This window comes from Salarias fasciatus, chromosome 7, assembly GCF_902148845.1.
Source record: "Salarias fasciatus chromosome 7, fSalaFa1.1, whole genome shotgun sequence".
Classification (NCBI taxonomy): domain Eukaryota; kingdom Metazoa; phylum Chordata; class Actinopteri; order Blenniiformes; family Blenniidae; genus Salarias; species Salarias fasciatus.
In genome coordinates, this window is record NC_043751.1 from 26,181,914 (window position 1) to 26,196,251 (window position 14,338).

General features: G+C 40.1%; 1 protein-coding gene across 1 annotated transcript; it reads right to left on the bottom strand.

Annotated features, from left to right (window-relative positions):
- Positions 1-11,203: 11,203 nt before the first annotated feature.
- Positions 11,204-14,044, bottom strand: etfbkmt (electron transfer flavoprotein subunit beta lysine methyltransferase). Its single transcript, XM_030096360.1, has 3 exons — positions 13,356-14,044; positions 13,160-13,290; positions 11,204-12,301 (listed from the first exon to the last, which is right to left on the bottom strand). The coding sequence occupies exons 1-3, from the start codon at positions 13,646-13,648 to the stop codon at positions 11,952-11,954; spliced, it is 774 nt and encodes a 257-aa protein (XP_029952220.1). The 5' UTR covers positions 13,649-14,044; the 3' UTR covers positions 11,204-11,951.
- Between the last annotated feature and the right edge of the window lie 294 nt (positions 14,045-14,338).

Here is a 14,338-nt window from a genome sequence, read left to right on the forward strand (position 1 = left end):
ATACTCTGCATAAACCGGCGAGGATACATTTTCCAAGGAACAGAGTTTTTGTTACAAGACCTCTCAAACAGTTTCAGGCAGACCTTTGCGATAGAAAGACGGGCTCACCTTTGAGCGTGGTTGAAAGATTTAACCGAACGCTAAAGACTAGAATTTCACTGCTAAGAACACTAGACGGTGCGTGGAAGTCCTACCAGACTTAGTAAAAAGCTATAACAACACTCACCACAGCAGTATAAAAATGCGCCCGGTTGATGTGACTAAGGGCCTTCAAGTGTTTCACAATCTGTACGGTACGCCTACACCACGAGACAAGAGAAAAAAAAAAAATAAAGACAGGATTTAAGGTCGGCGATGTTGTCAGAATATCCAAGTTGCGAGGGGTCTTCGATAAAAAAATACGAACAGAGTTTCACGGATGAAGTATTTACGGTGTCAGAATGCATTGTGCGTACTCTGCGTATATAAACTCAAAGATTATGACGGCGAAGTGATCGAAGGTTCATTCTGTGAGCCGGAGCTGCAGAAAGGGAAAAAATAGACTCATTAACATTTAACTCATTAACATTTTTCAATCATACAATTTTCAAACAGTCTGTTAGATATTACATTTTACTACAAACAGATATGTCCGGGTGTCTGTAGCACTTTAGATGGTTATATGACCTTTTTAAAGCTCTCCAGAGGTGAACCTAAAAATTATGATCTAAACAAGAAACTCAGGTTTTATCTTAACATATAAAGCAAATAATCAAAAGTACTACTATTTGTGACCTGAAGATAACCAAATCTGCTCCTAACTTGAAATTTTAAGTTACTGCTCTCAAAACTTTGAAACATGTCGTGTCCTTTGTGATAAGCATCGTGAAATTCTCTGATATTTCCCAGTTAACGTGATCACTGGAAAACCTTCACATCCACCCAAGTTCTAATATATAGATCTGAAAATACAACTCAAAAGGAAGGAAGGTTTTTAAAAAAGTGTATAAAATACAAGAAAAGGTATAAATGAATAGTAAAATCATTCAAAGACAGAGTCTCATTCTAAAATATTCAAAATAAAGCCACACAAACTTAATCAGGAAGCGTAGACACGCGCTTGAATAAAAACAGAATAACTGGTTGATAATTTTCACAAACTCAAATTCAATTTTCTGTATAAGAGACAATAATGATGATGTTGTCGATGTACGCCAAACAAAACCGAGTCAGCAGGTAATGTCAGCTTTGAAAGCTGCTGTCTCACAGCTGCAGCGTAGACGGTTGGACTGTCCAAAAAAAAAACAAAAAAACAACGTTAATCTTGTAAAGCGATATTGTTGGTCACAGAAGGTGAAACTAAACAAATCCTATGTATTCCTGTGTACAGCAGAATACAAATCCACAACTGTGTACCATTTCGCTCTGGCTGGTATTGATACTACGATAGCATTAACATCTGGTACAACCGCAGTTAAAGGAATGACGCTGAAATGTATTTATTTTTCCTCGGGTCCTGTGCAAATCTGTACTTCTTTGTTCCTGGTTTCAAAAATGGGGTTTATCGGTGTGTTGTTTGGAGACAGACATGACACTCCTCGTTTCAGCAATGACTGAACCACTGGTCTGATCCCCAGTTCTTTTTCCTTTGATAAGAGATACTGTTTAACTCAAACAGGATATTTCACATCGTTAATTGTTGCTTGATAAGGTTCCACAGCCAGCAATCCGACATGATTTGCAAATACAGATTTTCTTCTCTTTTCTAACAAATCCACAGAAACATTACCAAAGAACAAAATATGACAAGCCCATGTAAGGGCAGCATTTCTATCAGAACAAAGAAAGAACAAAATAAAGTGCTTAGTTTAAGAAACAAATATAAACATCAGCTTTACATACCTTTTCCTGTAGCAATTTCTTTTCTGATCAGTCTCAACCAGCTGCACAAGAAAACAGAATATCAGCTCAATTTACATTTTCTCACTCTTTTTCTCCTCTGACAGACAGTAATGCGCGCAGCTTTACACACTCCGTGCTGCAGTTTGCGCCACTGTTTTACATGATTTGCGATGACAGGTTTTCTTCCCCTTTCTAACAAATCCACAGAAACATTACAAAAGAACAAAATATGACAACCCCTTGCAAGGGCAGCATTTATATAAGAAGAAAGAAAGAACAAAATAAAGTGCTTAGTTTAAGAAACAAATACAATCATCAGCTTTACATACCTTTTCCTCTAGCAATTTCTTTTCTGAACAGTCTCAACCAGCTGCACAAGAAACAGAATTTCAACTCAATATACATTTTCTCATCCTTTTTCTACTCTGACAGACAGTAATCACTCCGTGCTGCAGTTTGCTCCGCTGTTTTAGGTGGCGTAAAGATTAGTTGTGCGTCAACTCTTGCCTGTATCTTGTTTATAGCACTCCCTACATATAACGTGACTCTGTAGCTCGTCTGATACTTTAAAACTGAACAATCTCTGAATTACTGAGCCAGTGTTTTTTTTTTCTTTTACTGAATGGGGTTTTTATTGGGGTGTTGTTTGGGACACACATGGCACAATGACTCCTCGTTTCAGCAGTGATTGAACCACTGGTCTGATCACCATTTCTTTTTCCTCTGATCAGGGATACTGTTTTAACAAACAGGATTTTCCGCATAGTTAATTGTTGCTTGATAAGGTTCCATATCCAGCAGTCCTACATGATTTGCGTGCTGTGTCCACAATTTAGATGGAGCAGACGCTCAAACTGACGGAGGTTGTAACAACACATCCAGCTGAATGAACCTCTGCTTTCGTTGTATTTTGCAGGATTTTAATGAACAAAAATGCAAAGTGTCCTCATCATACGACCAAACAATAACATTTTAGTTGCTATCTTCATCATCTGGTTGTCTATGAAGAAACCGGTAACAAATGTCAAGCATTTTAGTCCCCGTACTGTCCCAGTGATCACTTGTAACTGCACTTTGAAGTTTTTACGATGGGTTAGGTGTTGAGGAGATGAGTAGGAGCAAGACAGACGGATAGAGGGGGGTGAATTTATATTGTGCTTACAGATGGCAGAAAAGCGTGCCGCCATGAAGAAAGTCAGCGTGGAAGATGTGAAAGATTTTTATCATCTCAAGACACCTGTACTCTGCATAAACCGGCTTGGGTACATTTTCCAAGGAACAGAGTTTTTGTTACAAGACCTCTCAAACAGTTTCAGGCAGACCTTTGCGATAGGAAGACGGGCTCACCGTTCCTCCTCTCCTCTCTTTCATCCTCTGGTTGTCTATGAAGAAACTGGTAACAAATGTCAAGCATTTTTAGTTGCTGTCCCAATGATCATCTGTAACTGCACAGATGAATGGTTCAATGTTTCCGTGCACATCTTTTAATAATAACATCAGTCCCTCTGATCTGAGGAAGTCATTTGACAGTGTGGCATCCTGTCCAGGTGAAGAAAAGCAGAGAGACGCGTATTTTGTGTCTGATTTAAGGAAGTTGAAGGAACTTGGATGCTGACGATGATTCTCTGGAGGTGAGAAGCACATCAGGCATGTAGAGACGCTCAGTCTGGCTGTGAGTGTCTGAAGCTCGCTACAGGTGCTGATTCTGGAAGTGAGTACAAATAAGGCCTTACAGCCTCACCATGCAGAGGTGCTAAAGCCATGTGTTTGTGTCAATTGACGCAGAATTAGCAGCCCCAGACGTGTTTTCATTGAGTCCTGCGGAATTACGGAAAAGGAATAGAGAATTAGATGCAACTGGATTGTTTGCAAATCAGAAAAAAAAAAGAAAAAGCTAAGATTCATGCTGTACAATACACAACTCTGGGAGAGTATAGACTGTTTGTATCAACACAACCAGGCTTCAGAGGATGAGGACGAGACAGGATGAGACCAAATCAACGACGATTTAGGGGCCGAGGTTATTATAATAATACAAATGATCAGAAACTGGCAAGGGTGAAGAAACCTTAATGATGCATGCCATTACCAGAGACTGTGAGCAAAGGAAAAGAAAAAGAGATGAAGCTAAAGTAGCTAGACCCACCGGAGTGCCACAAGTGTTGAATCAAGGCCAAAACTCAACAAGTACCAAAGACAAACATTACACCATTTCTGTGGAGAAAAACTTCTACACAATGAAGCGGCCGACAGAACTGGGACGCTGACGGTGATCAAATAATAATAATGATGGTTATTCAGGCACAAGTTTCAGATACACCGGTAGAAATACCAAAGATTTGTTTAAACATTAAAGGGAAACCAAAAAAGTTTCTCATAAATGTAGGTGCATTTCTCTCTTGTACTCGTCAGCAGGAGATATACTGTCCATGAAGTAATGACACTGTTCAAACTGTCAGCATTTCTGGTGTCCCTCCAAGAGAACCGCTGTCAAAACTGTTACCGGTCGAGAGAGATGGCTGGAAATTTCAACATGTGTTTGTGATTTAGAAATGTTTTCATTATTAGGAAAAGATATGCTATCAAAATTAAGATTATATAGAATTTGTGCTCCAGAGTGAGTAACAGTAAAACATCCCAAACATACATCAGACGGTAGGACAGTATTTCACTGTTTGGCAGAAAGCAGCCTCTGTTTTTCTAAATGTTGATGTGGTGACTTGACTGTTCACAATAGAGGGAATCAGAACATTAGCATCCTGTCAAGCAGACCAGTAGATAAACCATTCTCGGACAGAGTAGAAAGTCCACAAATACTGTTTGTCTCTCTCCAGAGGGACTGATGTTATTATTAAAAGATGTGCACGGAAACATTGAACCATTCATCTGTGCAGTTACAGATGATCATTGGGACAGCAACTAAAAATGCTTGACATTTGTTACCAGTTTCTTCATAGACAACCAGAGGATGAAAGAGAGGAGAGGAGGAACGGTGAGCCCGTCTTCCTATCGCAAAGGTCTGCCTGAAACTGTTTGAGAGGTCTTGTAACAAAAACTCTGTTCCTTGGAAAATGTACCCAAGCCGGTTTATGCAGAGTACAGGTGTCTTGAGATGATAAAAATCTTTCACATCTTCCACGCTGACTTTCTTCATGGCGGCACGCTTTTCTGCCATTTGTAAGCACAATATAAATTCACCCCCCTCTATCCGTCTGTCTTGCTCCTACTCATCTCCTCAACACCTAACCCATCGTAAAAACTTCAAAGTGCAGTTACAAGTGATCATTGGGACAGTACGGGGACTAAAATGCTTGACATTTGTTACCGGTTTCTTCATAGACAACCAGATGATGAAGATAGCAACTAAAATGTTATTGTTTGGTCGTATGATGAGGACACTTTGCATTTTTGTTCATTAAAATCCTGCAAAATACAACGAAAGCAGAGGTTCATTCAGCTGGATGTGTTGTTACAACCTCCGTCAGTTTGAGCGTCTGCTCCATCTAAATTATGGACGCAGCACGCAAATCATGTAGGACTGCTGGGTATGGAACCTTATCAAGCAACAATTAACCATGCGGAAAATCCTGTTTGTTAAAACAGTATCCCTGATCAGAGGAAAAAGAAATGGTGATCAGACCAGTGGTTCAATCACTGCTGAAACGAGGAGTCATTGTGCCATGTGTGTCCCAAACAACACCCCAATAAAAACCCCATTCAGTAAAAGAAAAAAAAAACACTGGCTCAGTAATTCAGAGATTGTTCAGTTTTAAAGTATCAGACGAGCTACAGAGTCACGTTATATGTAGGGAGTGCTATAAACAAGATACAGGCAAGAGTTGACGCACAACTAATCTTTACGCCACCTAAAACAGCGGAGCAAACTGCAGCACGGAGTGATTACTGTCTGTCAGAGTAGAAAAAGGATGAGAAAATGTATATTGAGTTGAAATTCTGTTTCTTGTGCAGCTGGTTGAGACTGTTCAGAAAGGAGATTGCTAGAGGAAAAGGTATGTAAAGCTGATGATTGTATTTGTTTCTTAAACTAAGCACTTTATTTTGTTCTTTCTTTCTTCTTATATAAATGCTGCCCTTGCAAGGGGTTGTCATATTTTGTTCTTTTGTAATGTTTCTGTGGATTTGTTAGAAAGGGGAAGAAAACCTGTCATCGCAAATCATGTAAAACAGTGGCGCAAACTGCAGCACAGAGTGTGTAAAGCTGCGCGCATTACTGTCTGTCAGAGGAGAAAAAGAGTGAGAAAATGTAAATTGAGCTGATATTCTGTTTTCTTGTGCAGCTGGTTGAGACTGATCAGAAAAGAAATTGCTACAGGAAAAGGTATGTAAAGCTGATGTTTATATTTGTTTCTTAAACTAAGCACTTTATTTTGTTCTTTCTTTGTTCTGATAGAAATGCTGCCCTTACATGGGCTTGTCATATTTTGTTCTTTGGTAGTGTTTCTGTGGATTTGTTAGAAAAGAGAAGAAAATCTGTATTTGCAAATCATGTAGGATTGCTGGCTGTGGAACCTTATCAAGCAACAATTAACGATGTGAAATATCCTGTTTGAGTTAAACAGTATCTCTTATCAAAGGAAAAAGAACTGGGGATCAGACCAGTGGTTCAGTCATTGCTGAAACGAGGAGTGTCATGTCTGTCTCCAAACAACACACCGATAAACCCCATTTTTGAAACCAGGAACAAAGAAGTACAGATTTGCACAGGACCCGAGGAAAAATAAATACATTTCAGCGTCATTCCTTTAACTGCGGTTGTACCAGATGTTAATGCTATCTTAGTATCAGTAGCAGCCAGAGCGAAATGGTACACAGTTGTGGATTTGTATTCTGCTGTACACAGGAATACATAGGATTTGTTTAGTTTCACCTTCTGTGACCAACAATATCGCTTTACAAGATTAACGTTGTTTTTTTGTTTTTTTTTCGGACAGTCCAACCGTCTACGCTGCAGCTGTGAGACAGCAGCTTTCAAAGCTGACATTACCTGCTGACTCGGTTTTGTTTGGCGTACATCGACAACATCATCATTATTGTCTCTTATACAGAAAATTGAATTTGAGTTTGTGAAAATTATCAACCAGTTATTCTGTTTTTATTCAAGCGCGTGTCTACGCTTCCTGATTAAGTTTGTGTGGCTTTATTTTGAATATTTTAGAATGAGACTCTGTCTTTGAATGATTTTACTATTCATTTATACCTTTTCTTGTATTTTATACACTTTTTTAAAAACCTTCCTTCCTTTTGAGTTGTATTTTCAGATCTATATATTAGAACTTGGGTGGATGTGAAGGTTTTCCAGTGATCACGTTAACTGGGAAACATCAGAGAATTTCACGATGCTTTTCACAAAGGACACGACATGTTTCAAAGTTTTGAGAGCAGTAACTTAAAATTTCAAGTTAGGAGCAGATTTGGTTATCTTCAGGTCACAAATAGTAGTACTTTTGATTATTTGCTTTATATGTTAAGATAAAACCTGAGTTTCTTGTTTAGATCATAATTTTTAGGTTCACCTCTGGAGAGCTTTTAAAAAAGCTCATATAACCATCTAAAGTGCTACAGACACCCGGACATATCTGTTTGTAGTAAAATGTAATATCTAACAGACTGTTTGAAAATTGTATGATTGAAAAATGTTAATGAGTTAAATGTTAATGAGTCTATTTTTTCCCTTTCTGCAGCTCCGGCTCACAGAATGAACCTTCGATCACTTCGCCGTCATAATCTTTGAGTTTATATACGCAGAGTACGCACAATGCATTCTGACACCGTAAATACTTCATCCGTGAAACTCTGTTCGTATTTTTTTATCGAAGACCCCTCGCAACTTGGATATTCTGACAACATCGCCGACCTTAAATCCTGTCTTTATTTTTTTTTTTCTCTTGTCTCGTGGTGTAGGCGTACCGTACAGATTGTGAAACACTTGAAGGCCCTTAGTCACATCAACCGGGCGCATTTTTATACTGCTGTGGTGAGTGTTGTTATAGCTTTTTACTAAGTCTGGTAGGACTTCCACGCACCGTCTAGTGTTCTTAGCAGTGAAATTCTAGTCTTTAGCGTTCGGTTAAATCTTTCAACCACGCTCAAAGGTGAGCCCGTCTTTCTATCGCAAAGGTCTGCCTGAAACTGTTTGAGAGGTCTTGTAACAAAAACTCTGTTCCTTGGAAAATGTATCCTCGCCGGTTTATGCAGAGTATCGGAGTCTTGAGATGATAAAAAGTCTTTCACATCTTCCACCCTAACTTTCTTTCTTTCTACCCCGCCGAAACTACCATGATGACTCAGCTTGTAATATAACCTCTTCATAACACGTTTCTCCGCCATCTCTAAGTACAATATAAATTCACCCCCCTCTAACCGTCTGTCTGAACTTCAAAAGACCTCAGACGGAAGGAAGTTTGGGGGGGGGGGGGGGGGGGGGATAAATGCGCAGTGGACATACGGTGGACAAATGGTCCACAAGTGGCGAGGGGAGGGGTTTATTGGGGGGCCATAAACCTTTCGGCTTGACATATAATATCATATCTGTCTCTCTGGTAGATTTTCAGATGGTAGACCTCAGGCGTGGTTTCATAGCTGTATAGATCGACGTGTGGCGATACTCCACCACTCTTAAATTTGACTAACAACCCCCGGCCATCATCAAGACGCCACGTCTTTTTCATCAACAGATCTTTCTCCATGTTTTTTTCCCTGCCGCGTAACGATTCCACTGCTATGATCACACTTATGTGAAACATTTTATATACAGTACAGTACAATGCACGCCCACTTTCCCCGTCTCACATCTGTTTCTCATATTACTACATCTGGTTCTCATCAGCCTTCAGCCCGCAACATACAATGGCAACCTTGTGTTTTAGTAAATTTCCCGCTCTTTTCCTCATGATCACACCCGTAGGGTATGAGCTCACTCAGGAAGGCGGGCCTTAATGTAAACAGACATCGGTATGCATATTATTATTATCACATCTGGTTCTCATCAGCCTTCAGCCCGCAACATACAATGGCAACCTTGTGACAGGCTAACTTTCCCGCTCTTTTTCTGCTGACACTGACACGTGATATTTACATTACTACATCTGTTTCTCATCATCATCCCTCAGCCTGACATATGAAACTTTCCCTCCAAAAAAAAAAAAAAAAGCCCGCGATTCTTACCTCCCTGAACTCCCACTCAAAGAGAACCCTGCTCTCTGGATGGAAGTTCAACACATTCATGCAGACTACAGAGCAGCCAGTACACATCTACAATATAGCATATGCAAATCTTGACTCACTCTTACGCCGATGGAAAGACAGAACCCCTTTTTTAAATTTCCCACCTTTTACTCAGACATGACCTCATTCCGGAAGAATGGCGGGGGCGGGGGCGAGGGCGGGGGCAGGTGGGGGGTGCTGGGGGCGGGACTTTTATTTTTCAGGTATTTTTTTTTGATGATTAAATTTATATGACGTCATACCATTTTGACAGAAAGTATATCCTTTATTCTCTCTGTTTAGTCTTCCTTCAGATGTTGACTCTCTTGTGACATTGTCTCTGTTATCTCTAGTTTTGCAGAAAAATCCTTGTGTGTAGTTGTTCTGAACTGAGAGTCCACAGCTCAAAATCAAACATCCAGTGATGACAGTCTTCTGCCAGACCTAGAAAAGAGGACATCTCTTCTTTTAGTCTGCAGTGGCAGATTAAACAACAGTGCAGTCCTTTCTGGAGACCAGGACCGGTTCCTCTCCTGCAGACCACGTCTACGGAACGTCACTTTTAGCTGCCGCTCAGCTCAGGATGCTCGGTGGCCTCCCTCAGGAAGACGTTTCATTAACAAAATGGTGTCAAAAAAGTTCAAAATAGTTCTGAAAATTTGTGCTCAAGTATGAATACTGCTACATTGCTTAATGCTCGATTACGCGTAACAGTACTGGTGTCAGAAAAATACCTATGAATGTGTCGGGTTCAAAGACACTTCAAACACTAAATAATCCAAACAGTGAACACACAGAGACAAGAGTTGGGTTTCGGCTGCTTCTGCAGAACGGGAGAGTACAATGTTCGCTCACAGCATGCTGTGGCGACTCACAGACTGTCTCCGACCCCCTTATGATGTCTTCAGCTTTTTATTTGGTTGGAAGAGCAAGCATAGCGTGGGCATATCTGCCCACAGACATTTCCTAATATGGTAACAGTAAAAACATTTCAGTGAAACCCGAGAATCTGGGTTGTCGGGTCCACATCCTCTTGAACTAGGGTTCACTTCTGTTCACACCTTGAGGGTGGGTTCCGCTTCTTCTGCACAAACAGAATGAACCAAACGTATTTCTGCGAAACAGTTGTCTGGACAACATTTTCCGAGAACTGAGTATGACGAGACTTTCCGTGCGCTGTGCAAGCTTTCTGCACAGTTACAAAACACCTTCGCATGATTCATTTATGCAAGCAACCTAAACAACACTTTACAGAATGCAAAGTATTCTTCTAGAAACACTACTAGTTATTGCTTTTAATTAATGGATGTTTTATTGTGTTGTCAGTAGCAGATTCAGCTGATAAAATATATATGCTCAAAGCTCATTTCTTAGATGAACAATGTATAGAAAAACTACAGCCTGAAAGACAGTTTGTCTAGTAGCCAAATTTTGATATTAGCAGGAACCTATTTCATTAAAAAAATTGTTTTGGCCACCCACACCGGGAGAAGTCAAAAGTCATGACAGCTGGGGCTCCAGTGCCCGACCCCCAAACCCACCAGACCAAGGGAATCCCCACACCAAGGCGTGAAGCCCCACGGGCCAGCCGGGACCAGAGGACCAGCGCACAGCAACCCCTGCAGGGAACCGGATCTAACTACCCGTATTTGTTTGCCAGCTCTCCCTACTCCCATATTGGTGGGGAAACCTCAACTTCAAAACCAGGCATGTATGAACCACCACGGAGAGGATGAGTACCTCAGTCAGTGGAGTGAGGGAACAAACTGAGTCAAGAACTGAAACAATGTTCAAGCATGAGTCTGTTCACAAAAGGCTGATAAACGAGAACAGGGAGGGAGACCTATGGTCAAGGTCTTTGGATGTCTGCTACACTGGAAAGGACTGCATGATTGTATCTTTTGTTGTGAGGATGGCTACATGTACATTGGGTTTGCCCTGAATTAACGTTTATGTAGTTTTGAATGTAGAACCATCCCATTTTTTACTATATGTATGCGTGTGTGCATGTGTGTGTGTGTGTGTGTATAGGATATAAAATTTTTCTATGTTCACAAACATCAAGAAGTCTCAAGCAAAGAGAAACCACTCCATGGCACAAGTTTAAAGAAGGAAAGTTTATTCATCAAAACAGAGTAAAACAAAAGATTTTTTTTCACCCAAAAAATGCTTTTCATAGCACCACAGCAGCAGACAGCGCTGTCACATGAGAGTAAACAAAATCTGTCAGCTCAGCTCTGTAGTGGGTAACGGAGCATTTCTTTCAAGCTGCTCTTTATACTTCTGGCCATGAAATGCCCCAAAAAGAGGACTGTGTTGAAGCTTTTTCGATACAAGTTTCAGTGCAAAGATATGAGTGATGCTGCCGTGAAAGCTAGCAAACTGGCCATGCTGTCAGGGTGAGTTTATAAAAAAATATAACATGCATAATGCAACAGATATAGAATTTTAAGGGCATTTAGGTGTTTGCATCAATAGTAATTGTTTGGTTTTGTAAAAATATAGACATATCAAGTATACTTCATGCCACAATAAAGAAATGCTTTAAAATGTAAAGGTTATTACAGCATTGTTTAACCGGTCTGGCCCACTCAAGATGACACTGGGCTGCATGTGGCCTCTGAACTAAAATGTGTTTGACTCCCCGGGTCTAAACAAAATAATGATCCTCATATAAAGATGCTTCATTTATGATTCTCTCATGCAAATACCAAACATTCATGATGAATGCAATGTTGGCACTTCCAGAGATTTTATAAGCTTATAGCTACAACACACTTGAGAAAGTGATAGTCAGGTGACTAAGTAGATTTAATCACAGAAACACGGACACTCCTCTTTCATCCTCAGACTTCAGAACGATAGGACCAAACGCTGCTGCAGGTGAGGCCGTAGTTCTCTTCTCTGACAGACTCGGGAAGTTCAAAGTGGGCCTGCTGATGCAAAAGCTGTCGGATGACGTGACTCTCGAACTGGGCTCGACCAGGATCTCCGATCAGGACTCTGGTGCCGTGGATCTCGATGCAACGATCCAACCAGCCGTGAAGGCTGGTGGCCAGGGCCTCATCATAGAACATGTCACCCAGAAGGATGAGGTCAAAACTCTCGGGCTCTGAACCGATCAGGTTGTCGGTTACAGAAAATATGGGCTCCAGGCCATTCAGCTCACAGTTCAGGTGAGTTGCAACAGCAGCAACTGCAACACACAAAGATGTATTGAGTATGATCTCAAGTTATGTTTTTCTTGTGTAACTGCAGAAATTGGTCATTTATTTTTCACAAATGCAAAATGTTAAATATTAGTGTAAAAATGTCTCCTTTAGTTTTCCTGATGTTTATCCTGCAAATTGTGCTCACAAGTGTATATTTTGTTAAAAAAAAGCATAAAATACAATAAAGATACTTCATTAATCTCCAAAAGGAAATTCTTCAGCACAGAAGCACATGTGCTTCAATAAAATAGTGTCATTTGAATCTATTTGCTGTTCTCCAACCTCTCTTTTTTCTGTATTTCTTAACTCCAACCATTACAACAGAAAAACCATGAGCTCTGAGTCGGTACCTGCAGAGATTTCATCAGAGGAAATTTTCCTTTACACTGACATATGTTTGCTCATGTGGACTGTTGGAGTTTTCTGTTTTGTTTTGTCATCTCATGTCTATGTTGTAATTATCACTATTATAAATTTAATTAATTGAATTAAATTTCTTAACACTAATTTTACAAACGTACATCCTGTAAAATCTAAAAACTTTTAAGCATCTTTCCAGTTTACATTTGTGACCAATATCACGACGATTTTAATATTGTATATCATCATACCTATCTGAAAAAAATATTGCATGAATTTGGATGGATTTCAGACTAAACAAGATTCAGAGAAACTTGCTCGTGGATTTATTTTCAGCAGGCTGGATTACTGGAAAAAAACAAACACTTGACATATCTGAGTTGATGTGTAATTGAATTGAAATAATATGGTGATTTCAAGTTTTGAAATAAAAACTGGAGTCTATTCTGACTTTCTGAGATGTGATCAACCTGGATACAAACCAGAGTCGATGTCATTGGCCACGACATGAGCGGCTCCACTGAGTTTAGCAGCGATGGCTGAAGCTCCACAGCCGCTCCCCAGATCCAGGACGGTTTTACCCCGACACACCTCGGGATGATCCAGGAGATACCTTCAAAAATAAAGAGGTATCAAAAATCTGCAGGCACAATCAACTGCTGACACTTGTGTTCTTACCTGGACAGTGCCTGTCCTCCGGGCCAGTATATGGCCCAGTACGGGTCCTGGAAGGGCCAGAGGTCAGGCTTCTCTCTCCAGAATCTGCAGGCCGGTGTGAGTAATCTCAGCTGGATCTCAGGGGTCAGACTCTGCTCTCCAACAATCTCTGTGTTTTCTGTGATAAATGTCCTGATGTGTTCCTCAGATTGACCAGTTTGTGAGGCATATCTAAAATTATGTGGCTGTGCAAACAGTCTAAATATTTTAACACTGCAGGCAAATGTTTTAGGATTGACTAGACCCAACATCATGTTTCTTAAAGAACACTTTCAGCAGCTATTTTTATTCACCTTCATGGGAAATTTCGATTATGTTCAGCCATTGTCATTGTATCATACTGGAAATGCGCAAACGTCTGTGTCACAACATGGCCCAAACCAAGAAAATAATCGCATTTAAACTCTATATGTCACAAGACAACGACCCCATTGACTCTAGACACACGTTGCCCCAAAACAAAAGAATAGTCCCATTAAAACTAATTCTATTAAGATGAATGTAAATAGATCGTCATCGTATCACACCGCGACTAAGTCAACTTACTCTTATATGTCACAACACGACCCGAACCGAGAGAATAATCCAATTAAAACTGTATGTCACAACAAAAAACTCGGAGCACCGCTCCAATCCACGGCGATTTTCCACACGAGTTCAAAATAGAATCGGACAAACGTTCCGTTCGGGACGTCGTCCCCTCGGAAAATGGGATGCAACTTCAGTTCCGCTTTAAAAGGTTCCTACAAAACAGTGGAATACTGGAAATCTTTAGATGCCCGAATGGTTTTATATTTACATGTTGATATCCGATCATGAGTTTTAATTTTAAAATGTAAGTTACATTTTATTTAACAAAGATCTTGTCCAGAAATAAAAAATACACAATGTTAATAATGATGTTATAATCTTTTATTTACATTCAATTCCTATGATTAAAAACT

Coding starts and splice junctions, on each gene's coding strand:
- etfbkmt (XM_030096360.1), bottom strand. CDS start 13,648: ATGATGTTGGGTCTAGTCAATCCTAAAACATTTGCCTGCAGTGTTAAA. Junction 13,291..13,355: donor GGAGGACAGGCACTGTCCAG/GTAAGAACACAA, acceptor TTATTTTTGAAG/GTATCTCCTGGATCATCCCG. Junction 12,302..13,159: donor GGCCAATGACATCGACTCTG/GTTTGTATCCAG, acceptor TGTGTGTTGCAG/TTGCTGCTGTTGCAACTCAC.